The sequence below is a fragment of the Manis pentadactyla genome, chromosome 17, assembly GCF_030020395.1.
Source record: "Manis pentadactyla isolate mManPen7 chromosome 17, mManPen7.hap1, whole genome shotgun sequence".
Lineage (NCBI taxonomy): Eukaryota > Metazoa > Chordata > Mammalia > Pholidota > Manidae > Manis > Manis pentadactyla.
In genome coordinates, this window is record NC_080035.1 from 65712224 (window position 1) to 65729312 (window position 17089).

Here is a 17089-nt window from a genome sequence, read left to right on the forward strand (position 1 = left end):
TTTCTGAAAGTGACTGACCAGTTCTCGTTTCCTGGCAGCTGATCATCGACACGCCCACGAGCCCCGTCACCAGTGGACTCCCCCTGTTCTTTGTCATCACCGTCACTGCTGTCAAACAGGTAAGGACTTGACAGATGGGAGGACGGCCCTGGTCCTTGTTATACGGCATCACCTTCTACCAGAGCAGCCTGGTGTGCGTTTAACTGAGTTCTAGAAATCCATTTTTGTGACTGTTCGTGAATGATACTTGGGTTAGAGGTTTGTAACTCAGTAGCCGGCCAGGTGCCCTGTGAGTTGGAGGAGGGAACCATAGTTTCTGCATTCTGGATGGCACCTGATTTTAGGTGAGCTGCTGAGCCTGTGTGTTCCTGACTGCCTTGCCCACGAGGATCTCTGCGTACGGAGGGCCTGGGATGTGGCTTTGTAACAGAGCACGGCAGCTCTGGGCTCACCGCATGAGCCCAGTTGCCCTGTTGGGTGCTGACATCGAAAGCCCAGGACCAACAGGAAGAAGTGTGCCCCCTACCCACTTAGCCAGCTTAAGGCCACCAGCCCCTGCTGTCTGGCTCAGAGGAGAAACCCTGTGCCCACGAGCACTCGCCCACCTCCCACACCCCTGCCCCCGCAACCCCTGGCAGGTAGACTTCCTACCACTGAATTTGCCTATTCTGGACATTTCATATGAACAGAATCCTATACCGTGGGACCTTTTGTGTCTGACTTAGTTCACTTAGCACGTTTTCAAGGTGTGTCTGTGTTGTACGTGTGCCATCACATCACGTCCCTATTTATGGCTGAGGAATATTCCATGTTGTGGACAGACCACATTCAGTCCATCCGTCCGTCACCGGGGGACCTTTGGGGAGCGTCTGCTTTTCGGCTATCATGAGTGATGCTGTTACAGACATTCACATGCAGGTTTTGGGGGGACGTAGGTTTTCAACTCTCGGGTGTCTGTTGGAGTAGAACTGCTCTCATGTTTTGAGACCTGCCAGAGTATGTTCCAGGGTGGCTGCAGCATCACTTCCCATCAGCGGGGTGTGAGGGGTCCAGTCTCCCCACCTTCGTGTTGACACGGTTATTGGCCATCTTTCTGGTCCACCATCGTGGTGGGTGCGAGCGTCTCATCTTGGCTGGGGCTGCGTCTTCTCGATGCCCGAGGAGCATCTTTATGTGTGCTTGCCGGCCACTTGCTCGTCTTCTTCAGAGAAATGCCTTCACATCTTTCACCCGTTTTGAAATTGGATCATTTGTCTTTTTATCAATGAACTCTAAGAATTCTTCCTATGTCCTAGATTCAAGTCCCTTACCTGCTGCAAACGTTGGAGCCTGATTTTTGCATTTCTGTGTAGACTGGTCAAATCTGATAATTTGCAAAATACAGGTTCTGGTTATATACTTGGTCAGATTCTTGCTGACAAAGTCATGCTTTTCTGGTGTGGGGCATTCAGCACCGCACATTCAAAGTCATGTCTTTAAATAAAAAATTAAAAAGCTAAGACATCAGAACAGCAGTAGACTCACAGACACTGAGAAGTGACTAGTGATTACCAAGGGGGAGAGCTTGGGGTGGGTTGGGGTGAGGGTGAAGGAGATAAAGGGGCACAGTAGTTCTTAGTCACAATATAAGTTGGTCACAGGGATGGTAGTAAAGCATGGAGAATATAGTCAGTGATTCTGTAACATCTTTCTATGCTGATAGATAGTAACTGCACTAGATGAGGTAATAATTCAATAATATGGGTAACTGTTGAACCACTGTGGTGTGTATTTGAAACCAACATAAGATTGAATATCAATGATACTTCAGTAAAAATAAATAAATTAATAACAAAAAGTAAACAAATATGTAAAAAAAAAAGGCTAAGACATATGTTTCACATGAGACATGGTACCAGCCCCACCCTGGATGATGGTGGCAATGAGGATGACACGTTTCGGGCTCTGTGGGATGCAGCGTGTGGAATGGCACCACGCGGTTACTAATTTTGAAAAAATTCAACCCATGGGCTAGAATGATAAGTTATTAATATATAAAAACTATTATAGAAAAATAAATGTCAACAAAAATTTTTCCTGAGTGATAGGATTAGGACATTTTCAATTTCTTTTCATATTTTCTAAATGTCTGAAGACAATATGTTTTATAACAGAGAAGGTAAAAACTTGTGAGAAGTTATTTTTGCATCTTTTATTTATGTCATGCCTTGTTTCAATAATGCATCCTGCACATGACTGCAGAATGGAGAGGAGGGAATTGGCCAAAGGTCCAGAATCGCAGGGGGCACACGGCCCAGGCCGGGCACGTTAGACTCCCAGCGTTGCACATGCTCCTTATTCAGTTATTCAGCTGATGCTTTTTTGAGCTTCTGCCGTGTACTGAGCCTTCTTCTAGGCCCCAGAGATGACAGTGGTGAACAGCAGACATTCTGGGGAGGGAGGCAGACACCAGGCAGCCGTGTGCACTGCAGGGGCAGCGTGGTACCCAGGGTGGAGCCTCTGAATTGCTCAGGGGCCAGGAAATGGGCAGGTCCCAGCCCCCCCAAGACCCCAGGCCACGGCCCTGGCAGCTTGCAGCCCAGCGTGGTCACCACTATGGACCTGCACACATCCCAGCAGGACAGGGCTTAGGAAGCCCCAGATTTGGAGGGGGTTTGGGGCCCCAGTGGCAGGGCCAGCCTGCACCAGTCCTTCCAGGCATGAGAACGTGGGGAGGCCAAGGAGGGCTGGGGCCTTGGCAGCGTGGCCGGGGGCGTGGGGAAGGGATGGCTTAAGGATCCATCAGAGGGAAGGCGATGGGACTCGCCAGCCAGAGGCTCTGGGGGTGCTGAGGGACGCAGGGCGACCGGATCTACCACTGTGCTGCCGGCCAGGGGCTGCAGAAGGACCTGTGCCGCTGAGGGCTCGCTGCGGTTCTTCCGTCCCGCCCCATGGGGTTCATGCCTCCTCCTCAGGGCTACGAGGACTGGCTCCGCCACAAAGCCGACAACGCCATGAACCAGTGCGCCGTCCACTTCATCCAGCACGGCAAGCTGGTGCGCAAGCAGAGCCGGAAGCTGAGAGTGAGTACCTGCCTCAGGGCCCCTGTGGCTCCTTGTCTTCGGGTGGGGGTCCCACCCCTTCCCCAAGCCCTGCTCACCACAGGCAAGCACCTGACACGTTTTTTTACTTTTATTTTTATTTGCTCATTTTTGAAGTTTTAACAAACTTTATTTTTTAGAGCAATTTTGGGGTCACAGCAAAATGGAGCGGGAGGTAGAGTTTCCGTGAGCACCCGGTTCCCGACACGCCGGGCTCCCCACCGAGGCAGCACGGAGGGCGAGGTGGGAGGGTGGCCGCGCTGCACCCCGGCTCGCTGAGCGCTGCGGGCAAGGCCTTGGGAGCCACCCACCGGCGGCGCGGCAGCTGCCTCTGGGTGGCTAGAGGAGGTCTGAGAATAATCCACTTAATTCAGACTCACATTTAAGTGAACAGATATGTCAGTTACACTAATAATTCATTGGAAAAGGAGGAACTAGAATGTGGTCTTTATGGGGGCCTGTCCCTGTCCCCACGCGTCTGCTGGTGGCGTCGGCACCGCTGTGGCCCATCTCTCCAGAAGGCACGCTTTCTGGAGGTGTGTCCGAGCGCTGTCCCGACTGACCGGGGCACCTGAGAGTCCGGCCCTCAGCCATCAGCAGATCCAGTTGTAGTTGTTGATTTCGTGGAGCGTCTGCAGCGTTCTACGTTCCCACGGGTGCCGTGGGGGTTCCCCCGTGCCCTGCGCACCGCTCGCTGACCCCTCTGTGTGTGGCTTATGCCCGTTGCCCTAACGGTCAGCCGCGGGGCGCGTCTCCGTGCTTACCAGCCGGACGTCCTCTCAGGAGAAGCTCCCGTGGCATCAACCCGTTTTCTAGTTGGACTGTTGGAGGGTTTTTACTGTAGAGTTTTGGGCGTTCCAGAGCTTTGTGCTCTAGATTCTTGCGCTTGCCGGACATACCCCCGTGGCATTTCACAAAGCGGCCGCTGGTAATTCTGGGGATGTCCAGTGTGCGGGTGTTTTCCATCGGCCTTAGTGCCAGGACTGGGGGCCCCGCCCAGCCCTGCAGCCCACAGGTTCTCTGCTGTGTTGTCTCCTACAAAGTCTGTAGTTTTACGGTTTACACTGCATTCATGATCCACTTTGAGTTAATTCGCACGGAAGGTGTGAGGTTCGGGTTGAAGCCCCTTTTCCTGCCTCCAGCTGCCCACGTGCTCCAGGGCCGCCTCCGCTCCAGGGTCAGAGGTCAGCTCTGCGTGGTCACGCGGGTCTGCTTCTGGGTTCTCCGGGCTGTTAATTGGGTCGCTGGCCATCCGTCGGCCAGCGCCACCGGGGCCCGAAAGCTGCGGCCGTGTGCCAGGCACAGGGACTCCCCAGCTTCAGCCTAGAGGGCCTGTGTATTCTTTATCCACACGAGTTAGAATAAGCTCCTCTATGGCTGCAAAAATCCTTCCTGCGATTTTGAAAGGAGTGTCACTAACGCCAGGGCCAGTGTGCGGGGAGAGCAGCTCTGTGTGCGCAGGGACCGTCGCGTGGTGCGGCCGGGAAGCCCGCCTCAGGTACAGACGGAGGCAGGGAGACAGGCTCGTGCAGGGGGGTGCGGTGGCCATTCGCCTCCAGACCCGGTCCAGAGCCACGGGCGGGCAAAGGGCTCTTCTGGGCCGTCATTTGGATGCCTTCCTTGGTGCGGTCGCTGTGGCTGGGGTGATGGTAGCTCATCAGAAACCCGCCCGACGGACACTCTGCCTGCAGCCTGGGTGCGCCGCACGGGGCGCGGTGAGGCCGTGACTGCCGGGAGCCCCTCGCTTGAGGTCCGCGCCTTCCTGCAGGAACAGCCCCATCAGACGCCTTAGCAAAGCCGAGCTCAGCGCACTTGGGCCGAATCCAGCGCGCTCCCATCGTGGACGTTCGTTCTCATTGCGAAATACTCTGTCACCGCGCGCTTGAGCTTTGCGGGCTTGACGTTGGTTCGCCAGAACCTCGCTCGTCTTTCCCCGGTTTGGGCCCGGGGGCCGGGGAGCCGCCTTCCCCGAGAGCCGCGTCAGCGTCCGCGCACCTTCCTGCCGACCGGCCCCGACGGCGTCTGCACGTGCCGACCGGCAGGGAGGAAGGGAGCCCCGCCCGGGGCGCGCCGCGGAGGCGGGTCTCAGTTAGCGTCCCTCTGTCCGGCAGGTTGGGGACATTGTCATGGTCAAGGAGGACGAGACCTTCCCCTGCGACCTGGTCTTCCTCTCCAGCAGCCGCGGAGATGGGACGTGCCACGTGACCACCGCCAGCCTGGATGGAGAATCGAGTCACAAGGCAAGGACACCCCCCGGGCCTTCCCTTGCACCCCCGGCTATGAGTGCAGCCAGAGGCGACACCGCGTGGGAGCCGGCAGCGCGCTCGGGGGCCCCGTGAAGGCCCGGCCCGTCGTGTGGCTTGTCGCGTCCTCGCTCTCCTGTCTCCCCATTTCCCGCTGTTTTCTGTCCACGCTCAGGGTCGCGGCGTTCATTCAGCTGTTGCATTCAGTGGAGCCGCGCCCCGTCCCACGGGAGGGGTGTCCTGCCCAAACGCGACCCAGCTTCACTCCGAACGGGCGCTGTGGGCTTCAGAGGCACACGTTCCAAGGTGAAATGTCGTGGCAGCCACCCAGCCCAGGCCTGGCAGGGGTGAGGAATAGATTGGTGGCTTTTGAGAATTCATTTTATGAGTCAAAACTAGTGTCCTTACTGGACTGCAGGTACGTGAGAAGCCACACAGGAGCTGAGATTTTGCCCGACTGCCACTTCACTGAGTGCCTTTTTATTGAAGTATTTTAATAAGGATTTTTTGAAAATGTAATTAATTTCTTACACTCAATCTGGAATCCGGCACTGGCAGCCAGGGCTCCGTAATTTTAATTAACAGTCACAAAAGGATAAGACCTATCACTACTAATTTCAAGGATTTAATTAATTTAAAAAGCTGGAAGCTTCCAAAGAGTTTGTCAAAGTGAGATGGCCCAGTGGACTCGGCCATTTCTAAGGCTTTGCCTCCTAAAATGGCAGCTCTAACGGTATTTAAACAGTTCCTCTGGATTTAGGCAATTTCTATGATGGGAGAGATCATTTCTTTGCAAAAGGATATGCTAATATCCACTAATATGGGCAGAGCCTGGTGGTTTTTCGTCATTTCCTTCTTCCCCTTTCATGTCGTACATCCCAAGGGGGTGAACACGCTAGCCCGACCTGTCAGCAGCAGATACTGGGGTGGGGGTCCCTGGGTAGTTCCGGAGTCAGTGTGACCGCCGCTGTCTGTGGGCGCGGGAGGTTGTGTCCCACCCCCAACACGGGCGAGCCACGCCCGCTCTGCTGCTGGCGGTGGGCCTCCCTCCGCCCCCCGTACCACTGGAGGGGTGTCCTGCCCAAACGCGGCCCAGCTTCACTCCAAACGGGCGCTCTGGGCTTCAGAGGCACACGTTTCAAGATGACATGTCGTGGCAGCCACCCAGCCCAGGCCTGGCAGGGGTGAGGGTCCGTGTTCTGCCTCGGCCTCTGCGTGTGTGCCCGCTGGCTCGGGTGCTGGTATTATCCGGGCCCATTCCTTAAAGGCAGAGGGGCCATGGGGCTCCTGTAAAGGCCGAGGGAGATGGGGGGGGGTCTGGTGACAGTCGCGTGCCTTGCGTGTATGACCTCGGGCCTGTGGGCCTCTCCACATCTGCGAAGGGGGCACAGTAGGCTCCCGGACGCTCTTGAGGAAATAGAGCATCTCCCAAGGTGCTGGGCATGCACGTGCCCCGAATGTCACAGTGCTGCTGATGTGGCCCCCATCGCTTCTCTTCTGCCTCGTCACACACCTTACCTGTCCTGCGATTGATTGTTGGAGGGGAAAACACAAGGAGACTTGGGGGCCCCTCCCCGCACAGGCTCCTCCCCACAAGGCTGCTCCCCTCCGGCTTCTCCTGGCACAGGCTTCTCCCCACGCAGGCGCAGCCGTCCATGCTCTGCTGGGCACACCAGTGTCCTCACAACGGCCCCAGGCAATATCTGGGATCACGTTAGAAAGGCAGCCATCGGCCCCCCAGATCCGGGCATCAGACACTCCAGGGCGGGCCCGGTGGTCGGGGCCCTCCAAGCTCTGCAGGGCATTCTGGGGCCTGCAGGTTGGGGGCCTGCAGGGAGCCTGCACCCACTAGGAGCTGCACTAGGGCTCTCTGAGGAGCCGGCATCACACGGACAGCAGGGGTGGCCACTCTGAATGGGCTCCCTGACTGATGGCCGGCACCACGGCAGACGCACCCAGGTGTCCTGGGTTGATGGCGAATCCCCACGGTGATTGTTCCGTTGGTTTTACATTGGGGACGCCGGTAGGAATAGCGGGGCCCTCTGGGCAGGAATGGACGGGCCCTCTGGCGGCTGACAGAGCCTGCAGTGGAGGTGCGTGCTCGTGCGGCCCCTGGCCCTGTGCGCAGCTGGGCCTGTGGGCACGGCCGCTGCATTCGTGTTCGTCATCTGGTGGGAAGTCACATTTCTCCTCGATCCGCAGACTCATCATGCTGTTCAAGACACAAAGGGATTTCGTACTGAAGAGGACGTGGATGGCCTGCACGCCACCATCGAGTGCGAGCAACCCCAGCCGGACCTGTACAAGTAAGCGCCCCTGGGCCCCCACATGCCCCCAGACGCCATCCCCAAGCCTGTGTCCCCTGCACTGCCCAGCCACCCAGCGGCCCTGTTGTTTGGGAAGAAAATGTAGTTCGCTGCTTAAAAGTTAAAACCAAGTCAGAAACGTTACTTAAATATTTTTATAGTCCAGCGACATTCAAATCATAGCTATTTATACAGATGTGAAGTATAAATATACAGAAGTGAAGACCAATCTGTGGACAGAAAGCAGTGCTTGAGGAAGACGGTGGAAGCCATCAGCCAAGGAGAGGGGAGAGCCCAGCCGTTGCCCCCTCAGACGCCGCCGTTCTCTGTCCCCAGGTTCGTGGGCCGCATGAACGTCTACAACGACCTGACCGACCCCGTGGTGAGGTGAGAGGCGTGCCCAGCACCTTGGCCGTGTTGTCCCCATTACCAGAGAGAACGGGGACCGTTGCTGACAGGGCTGTCGGCTGGGTTCCCTGTTATGCCTGTGGCCTGGGGCCAGGTGCGCCTTCCTTCTGGTTCCGCCGCGGACGCAGCCACGCATGTCAGCGAACTGGAGGTGCTCGTGGACGTGTCCGCACAATGCCAGGCACCCGCCTGACGGTCCCCAGCACAGAAGGAGCCAGGCCCCTGCTAGAAACACCTCACAGTTTAGACCAGTGTGTCTGCCACCATGCAGATAAGATCTCTGACGGGCCGTTTGTCACAACGCATGGTCACTCGTGGTAAAGGGACACGGTCTGGCCTAGGTCACGTCTGGGTGGAAAGGGCCTGCATCACCTGGGGCTGTGGAGCCTGCTGCTGCGGGTGGGCTGCCAGGAGGGCAGGCCCAGGGGAGTGCGATTACCCGCTTCGTCGTCACACCTGCAGAGCAATGAGATGCTATGAGACACGACCCCGAGGCGGCAGCTCCCCAGAACAGCCTGTGGCCCCAATAGGCACTATCTTCGGTCTGTGCTGCGCCTGCCTCCCAGCGCAGGGCACACAGGCTTGGGTGTTTTATCGGAACACAGTGGGTGTTTTATCGGAACACTGTTCCAAGGTCCTAGCTGTTCTTTGCTGCCCAGGTATTCAAGATCTAGTTTAGGAGACTGACTGCAAGTGGGTTTTGAACTTGACCTTTTCCGTAAGCCCCACTTGCTAGTATTTCCCTTCAGTGTAAGCCATCTCCAGATTGGCAGTACCCTAGTATGACCTTGTGCGTTGAAGCAAACAGTTGCCCACAAATAGAAATATACTCAGTGGGAACGGCTGCAAAGTAAACAGTTACTGGAGGGTGAGCCCCTGGGGCCATCTCCTCGTGAGGCTCCTGGAATTATCTGCCCGAAGGACGCAACCTGTGCGCTTCTTGCGTGGTTTGGCATCATTAGCCATCAGCCAGCTGGCAGTGCTGATTGGGGTTTATGGAGACATCGCTGCAGTCTTTCCTAAATAATTATCACCCACACGTAATTCCTAGTTACTTGAAGAAATAGCCTTTATTTCTGTGTCTTGAGAGACTTAGTGTAGGAACAGGTGAGTAGATCTAGATTCACTCACATTGTCAGCAGGATGGGTCCAGAAAAGTGAGCTGCAGGCTTCTCGGCTTCATACTCCTGGGAAGGCGACTGGTGACATTTTGTATTTTCATTCTAGTTTAGCTTATAAGTATTAATACTATTCAGCAAGCTTTTTAATACTTGGGCATTTCAAGATGTTCATAAATTTGGTGTGGACCCTTATGAATTGTTTATCAAAGTCCTCAGTCCACTCAGTGATATTTCCTCATCTTCCTGCCCAAACAAGAAGCAAAGCACTTTTAAAGTAAATTATTTTTAGACTCCCGGAGACACTTTCTGAAAGGGCCATTTGTTTTCATAGCACGGTCCACATGGTACCGTGAGTGTGTTGCTCACAGGCGGGCAGCTCAGCCTTCGTGGCTGCCGGGTGAGGGATGGGTGTCCACACAGCCCCCTCTGAGCGCCCCGCTCTCTCTGGTCCTCTGCCGGCCGCTGCCCTGAGCTGTGTCTAAGGTTATAATGTGCATAGGAGCTCGGCTCCCACAGTACAAGGAATGGACTGAACAAGCGAAGCAAACCCCTTCCTCCAAAGAAAACCATTAAAATGCTGAGAATAGGAACATTTATAAAGTTGAATTCTACTTCATATTCATATTGCCCCCTCGCTTCTGGGAAATGAAGAACTGGTAACCCACCCACAAGGCAGCCACTAGAGCAGGGAGGCCCTGAAGGCAGCAGTCCCGTCTCTTGCTCACTGCTGAGCCCTGAGTGCCCAGGCCGTCTTGTCCCTACAGGATTTCTAAGTTCCTTGATGGCTGCCAGTTCTCCCCCAGCAGTGCTCCACTGTTCCAGATGCATAGGCCGCCTGCATTCGAGTCTTTGGACTTGACTGTGAAGGCACACAGAGGTTCACTGTGTCACCTGAGACTGGCCAGGCCTCCGAGACAGTGCTGCAGACACCACCAGTGAGGGCACACGAGTGACAGGCACCACCACCGCTCAATTTCCAGAGCATCCGGGGGTCCCAGTCCAGCAGTCCTTGAGTGCAAGGCCTGTTAGGAGCAGGTTTCTGGTTCAGGGTGGCACCTCAAAGTTCGCAGGGGCTGCTGGTGGCATTGGTGCGGGGACCCCACGTGTGCGTCCGCCACCCTCCCTTGCAGGCTCAGCTGCATTCCTAAGGAGCATCTGCCCCAAGCTGGACCCCGCAGGCAGAGGCTTTCCCCCACGGTGGTGACCACGTGACTTATGTGGACCTGAGCTGCCCTTCACAGTCCAGTACAAGCAGTTCTGTGGTTAACCGGGTCTCAGATGCGCGTTAGGCAAATGGATTGACTGTCCGCGTGCGGAGTGCTTTCTTGTTCACTCCAATGCCCCGTGTCTGGTCATCCTTGTCTTTTCAGGCCATTAGGATCGGAAAACTTGCTTCTTCGAGGAGCCACGCTGAAGAATACTGAGAAAATCTTCGGTAAATGTTTTAATTCGTGAATTATTAGTAGTGGCCTCTGAAACTAAGAGTATGTCAGGCAGCTAACATCCATGGTGCCATGAAAGCATTCCCTCCGTGCTTGGAGATGCTCTGCCCTTTATGCATCCGTAATCTGGCCTCACCAGGAAACCAGTATTGATGTGTGACCACAATCCATGAAGCAAAGCATCTGAGGGTATTGCTTACATATTAAGTGCCTGTGGTTTTTGGTGTGGAAACATAAAGTTAGGCCCCTGAAGAAATTCAAACAAAACAGCTCTGCAAGAAATTGCTTATAATGGCTGCATTCCTTTGCTAGTATATCCCACTTCTGGTGGATTTTATTTTTTTATATTTTGATTAAGTGAGACAACTCAAAGTTACACAAGTGTGTAAAGTGAAAACCCAACATTTCTTTGGAACTTATAAAAAAAAACATAGGTTGCTTTCTATGCAGGAATAAAAAGTATTTCTTTAGTCAAAGGGTCCTGTTATGTAACTTTTTATGAACAGCTAGGTTGCAGAGAGGAATTTAAAATATTATTTGTTTTGCCCCAAATTCCATTTTAACTGTAGCTGTGTGTAATTTTTTATGTAAAGTCAAGGTATAATTGTTACTTTCTAACATTTAATCTACTTTACAGGTGTTGCTATTTACACAGGCATGGAAACCAAGATGGCATTAAATTACCAGTCAAAATCCCAGAAACGATCAGCCGTAGAAAAGTAAGGTTCAGTATACTCCCGGTTGTTTGAACTGCATAAAAATCATGACTTAGAACTACCGTAAACCACCGTAGATGGGAAGCCTGTTAGCAATTCCTTCGTGGTGTCTAGACAGACAGTAGAGTTGATTATTTAGATGGACTGTCGTACCTTGTGGGGATATAAATGGCCCCACCCTTCAGCCCGCTTCTGGAGGCTCGCTTGTGTGGACACCTGAGGTCCCGGTTCCAGGTTAGTGCCGATGCCCACGACTCCCGTCACCAAGCCATGAAAATGACAAATAGGGTCACTTCTAGCTTTGGGGAGTAGTAATCCCCATGTTTTACTGAGGAAAACATTAGCTTTCTGTTCATTAAATAGCAAAATGTGCATGATGATGGCTCAAGGAGAGAGCTGGATTTGTAGGAAACTGGCCTGGGACTGTGAAGGCGTGTCCTCGGCTTAAAGTGGATGGCGGTTACAGGTTGTTTAACGACGGGCTGTGTGCCAGTCCACAGCTTTGGGGAGATGGACAGAGCCTCCTGCCTGCTCTTCGTAACCCGATCTCAGAGTGTGCTCCTGGTCCCTGTCCATCTGGCTGCACCAGACATGCGAGTGGAGATCTGGGTCTTAGTAAGCAAGGATGCTCTGCTCCTGGGTGTCTGCATTGACAACAGGTTTCAGAAATAGACGCTGAAACATCAGACCTTCCCAAGTTCTACTGAGACATTGGCTAAGGACTCAGCATTCCCCCCTCCCCACCTCCCCCACTGTGGAAATCTGCGTGTGGAGCTGCTGGATGGATGCTTAGTGCTAATTGGTTTCTGGATGTTTTTTAAATGGTAGAACCCCAGACGGTGCAGCACCTTGCAGTGGTGTGACTGGCATGTCTGGGTCCTGCCTGCAAAACCTTCCCTTTACTGAGCACCTCCCTTGGGGCTCCTGGATCACAGACAGGGGCCACCGTTCACTCCAAGTAGATGTGTGTGTTTTGATTTTCACAGTGTCAGCTGACAGCGGGGACCCTTTAGGACATGCTACTGAGCTGTTCTGTTGTTTCTTCGTGATGTGCTCGTCTGCCTTCATGGGAAGGGCACCACGCGGCTCCAGGAGTAGCCACGTAACCGCTGTCTCTGTTTTAGGTCCATGAATGTGTTCCTCATCGTGTACCTGTGCATTCTAATCAGCAAAGCTCTGATAAATACCGTCCTGAAATACCTGTGGCAGAGCGAACCCTTCCGAGATGAGCCATGGTACAATCAGAAAACCGAATTGGAAAGACAGAGGAACCTGGTATGGAAAGTGCACACTCCACGCGGGGCCGTCATTACGAGAGTGGTCCCAGCCATGGACAGGCCTTGATTGGTTGGGTTAGTAACAGGGCCCATCCATGGCGCAGGTGTCCGGTGCCCCCCAGCTGTAGGCACTGATTGCTCACAGTCCCTGGGCCTCTGACTCTTCAGGTCTGGAATGTTCTGGTTCCCAAGCAGATTCACAAGACAGCGCCACATCCAGCCTGTGCAGGTCCCGGGCACTGCCCTGTGTGTAGTAGGTGCTCAGAGTGCCTGCTAACAATCGTGAGGGAAATGGTGCCCCTGGTAAGAATACAGACAAAAGGAGAGTCTCAATAATAGGAAATTATGGTAAGAATTTTCATTTTTCCTTAGTTTTAGCTCAGTGGCTCATGTTTATCTAAAGTATTTTTCCCCAACCCAGTATGTTAAAATAATCTTATTGAACCTCCTCTACTTAAAACAGTACAATTTTCTGGCCAGAAGCCAGACCTGAGCTACATGCAGATCAGACCAGGGTCCCCCGGGTGCAGAGCGGGGGCTGCGTGCAGGCCCAGACTAGGCTCCCTGCATATCCTGTGTTCCACTGGGCCTCCCACAAAACTGAATGGTTCAGAGATGTGAACAAAACTGTAAGAAATAGTAGTTTTTCCCACACTTACTTTTTCAGCATCCCGGTTCATTACCACGTAGGTTTGTTAATGTGTCCGAGTGTCTAAGGAAATTTGGAAATCTCTGACTGTTAAGTGCCCTGCTGGCTGCCAGGTGGAGGGGCCTCCTGTCTCCTGACTGTGACTTCTCTCGGTGGTGGGGGACTTGCCCCCCAACAGCAGGGAGGCACGCTGGCCTGCTCCCAGCCTGGGGCCACCGCCGGGCTCAGATCAGGTGACGGGCGAGCAGGGCGACAGCTGCCTCCCCAAATGAGCCTCGTGTTTGGGTCTGGGAGTGTGGTGTGTGCCCGCCTCGGCCTCCTGCCCCGGTGCTGCTGGCTGGCAGACCAGAGGTGATGCAGGGCCCTCTCAGTTTCTCAGGGCGTTCACGGACTTCCTGGCCTTCATGGTCCTCTTCAACTACATCATCCCCGTGTCCATGTACGTCACGGTGGAGATGCAGAAGTTCCTGGGCTCCTACTTCATCACCTGGGATGAGGAGATGTTTGATGAGGAGACCGGGGAGGGGCCGCTCGTCAACACCTCGGACTTAAATGAAGAATTAGGACAGGTAGGTAGCTTCGGAATGATCTTCCGTGATTTGCTGAGATGGAGTCCCTCCCTTTTATGTTCCCAGGTATCTAGATTCGAAAGAACCCGTACTGTGTGGGCAAGTCTTGTATTCCCAAGGATACTTTTCCATTCTGATTCATGCACAGGCCTGTTCCAAGCCTGTTACTGGTGAAAGACAGCAGCAGAGCTCTGGGGGTGGATGGTCCTGTGTGCTCACCATTCAGCCTGGTGCAGCAGCTTGTGTGGCCTGAATTCCCATGGACAGCCTTGATGTCAGGCACACGGCCACTCCGCGACAGAGTCAGCCCCTCTCCCCCTCTAGAAGGGCGCTAATCCCTGGCCAGCGCCACCCAGCCAGCCCTGTGTCCACAGGTGGAATACATCTTCACAGACAAAACCGGCACCCTCACGGAGAATGACATGCAGTTCAAGGAGTGCTGCGTCGAAGGCCACGTCTACGTGCCACACGTCATCTGCAATGGGCAGGTCCTCCCAGATGCCTCTGGCATCGACATGATCGACTCCTCCCCAGGTGTCAGCGGGAGGGTAGGTGGCCGCTTGCTCCGCGAGTGCTGGCCCTCCAGAGGGTCACTGCCCCATGTTCCAGGGCCCTGCTCCCAGGATACACTAGTGTCACCTCTCATTCTGGGATCCAGGGAAGATGGGGGCCACCCAGCAACTTGAGTGAGAACCGTGAGGTTCCTTCCCCCCCAGGGAATTGGACAGTCATATCCGGGGTGGGAACAGCTTGAGACATGGGGACAAGCAGGCAGGTGGCGGCTGAGAGCCAGGTGGCCCTGCACACATGTGCCAGTGCTTACACATGTGTCCACACTCGAGTTCACGTGCACACACATGCACAGACACATGCCCCGCACAGTCATGTGCGCACGTTCACACACAGTGCCCTCATGCACATAGAGGCACACACACAGACACATGCCCTGCACCCTCATGTGTGCACACATACGTACACTGTCCTCATGCATATACACAACTCACATTCAAGTGCACATGCACAGTGTGCATAGACATGCACAGACACATGCCCCTCACACTTGTATGCACATGTGCACACATACTGCCTTCATGCACACAGACAGACATATGCCCTGCACATGTGTGCACACTCAAGTGCTGTGGTTCCAGATCTCAGCATCTCCTGGAGGGCTGGGGGCCCTCATCAGTAGTCGCCAGGAGACCATTCCAGAGAGCTTGGTGACTGCAGAGACCTGTGTGGGGCCCCCTGGTGGGCTCTGCCATGACCAGGTGCACTGGATGTGCCACCACGTGGGCCTCAGGTGGTGGCCAAGGGGCTGGTGTGGGCCACCATGAGGAGCCTGCAGGCATCACACCCTCCGGCCCCTGCAGGGACTCCCTCCACCTGGCACATGGGGGGCGAGCCCAGCCCTTCACGGCCCCTCCCAGGGCAGCACCCAGGACCCTGGCAAAGCACTCGGGAGTCCCTGGGGAACCCAGGCTCGGCCACGCCCCTCAGCTGGTCTGAGACTTGGCCCTGCGGTGTCCACTCTTGTGTCCTCACCCCGTCACCCCGCCTCCCTGGCCTCTCGCAGTGATGGGCAGCACAGCTGGAGTGCTCGCAAGTGGAGAAGCCAGTTCATCCCGCCTCCCGCCCCAAGGGGCCGGGGCTTTGTGATGCCTGGAACACCGCGTCCCGCCTGCGGCTTACTTTCCTTCTGCCGTGAGCTGATGGCCACAGGCGTGTGGGTTTTGTGCTCGTTTTCACAGGAGCGAGAAGAGCTGTTTTTCCGAGCCCTCTGTCTGTGCCACACCATCCAGGTGAAGGACGAAGAGGAGGCGGACGGACCCAGGAAGGCGCCGGCCTCAGGGAAACCCTGTGTGTACATATCCTCCTCCCCTGACGAGCTGGCCCTGGTCGAGGGCGTCCAGAGGTAGGCCGGAGGCAGGGCTGTGCCGGCAAGCCCGCCCGCAGGCCCAGCTGGGCGGCCATCGGCCCCTCAGCTCGAGGTGCCTGCTGTGTCCCGGGAGGCCCCCTCCTAACTCCGTGATAAGTGAGCTAGAGGCCACTCCAGGTGATCACAGGCTTTTAACCACGTGAACAGTCTTATTCAGCCTTTAGAACACGTCTTCCTTGTCCATCCAAAAAATTGATTTCCAGAGATGTCAGGAAACCCCCACAAAGTCACACAGTGTGCAGGGAGGTTAAACTGGCGGCTTCGGCTTTCTCCCTGTCGGCTTCTCTTTCTCTGTGTGCCGTCCGCCCTCTCCTTCAGGTCTTTATTGGGAGTACTTGCCGCCTCATGACATGACATTTTAAGCAAACAACACCTGGAAAAATACTCTGGCTATTCCAGATTTGAGGCACAATTTCAAGTCACAGAAATGTGTTTCCAGTTCTCAGTTGGCAACTCAGATTTGACCAAAGGAAGTGGGCTCCCCTCTGCTGCCATGAATGAGTGGGTGATGAGCATGTCACCCAAGTAGAACAGTGTTTTTTGTTGACCTAGGTAGCATGTTTTTCCCGTGCAGTGTGGGGGGTGACCTCACTTATGTATTCCCATGGGCCTCTATCAAAGTGCAGGTGTCCACACGCACTTAGATATCTCAAAGCTAGCCGTCTCTTGGACAAGTGTTCAGAACTCAAGCTGCATGCTTAACAGCCAGGACAGGCCCTTCCTGCCCCTGATTGTACAGCTCCTGCCTGTCCCCATGGCGCCACAGCGCCTTCCTACCATGTGGCTGCTCGCTGTGTGAGAAACACGTTCCTTCTCCCGTCTGTGAGCTCTTGCCAGAAGCCACACCTCCGCGCCCCAGCGTCCCTGCACAGCACCCGACTTGCACGGGGCCCTCAAAAGTGCTGTCAGGGTGTCACAAAGCAAGTGCGCTGGGGATGGGTGTTGCCCGGCCTCCTGCCCAGGGGCTAGTTCCTCATTGGTGAAGTGAGACGCTGGCTTAGAGACTGGCAGTCTCAGGGTCCTTCCCGTGCTGACAAGATGGCCTCTGTGGAACAGCCCACTGACCGGTGACAGGAGCCGGCACTGAGGGACCTGCCCGCGGGCCTGCTGCCGGCTGTTTTACCACAAGCATTTCTTCCTCTAAAAGAAAGCCCTACCACAGTGTAAAACAAATATTCTGTGTGAGACGAATGTCAGAGCTTCAAATAACCCCTGGACCTGCCTTCCCCTTCCCAGGCTTGGTTTTACATACCTGAGGCTGAAGGACAATCACATGGAGATTTTAAACCGGGACAACGACATTGAGAGGTAGGGTGCCGCCCGCTAAGCCCCGACTTAG

General features: G+C 54.8%; 1 protein-coding gene across 1 annotated transcript in view; it reads left to right on the plus strand.

The window, feature by feature from the left end:
- The window catches only part of ATP11A (ATPase phospholipid transporting 11A), a 104390-nt gene that overhangs the window by 59716 nt on the left and 27585 nt on the right, over positions 1 to 17089 (plus strand). The window contains exons 4-15 of the mRNA XM_036904763.2: positions 39 to 119; positions 2955 to 3062; positions 5192 to 5320; positions 7526 to 7629; positions 7966 to 8016; positions 10529 to 10593; positions 11238 to 11319; positions 12441 to 12591; positions 13614 to 13811; positions 14186 to 14359; positions 15563 to 15726; positions 16987 to 17058. Of these exons, the coding sequence (XP_036760658.1) occupies positions 39 to 119; positions 2955 to 3062; positions 5192 to 5320; positions 7526 to 7629; positions 7966 to 8016; positions 10529 to 10593; positions 11238 to 11319; positions 12441 to 12591; positions 13614 to 13811; positions 14186 to 14359; positions 15563 to 15726; positions 16987 to 17058 (1379 nt within the window). The remainder of the gene's footprint in view (positions 1 to 38; positions 120 to 2954; positions 3063 to 5191; positions 5321 to 7525; positions 7630 to 7965; positions 8017 to 10528; positions 10594 to 11237; positions 11320 to 12440; positions 12592 to 13613; positions 13812 to 14185; positions 14360 to 15562; positions 15727 to 16986; positions 17059 to 17089) is intronic.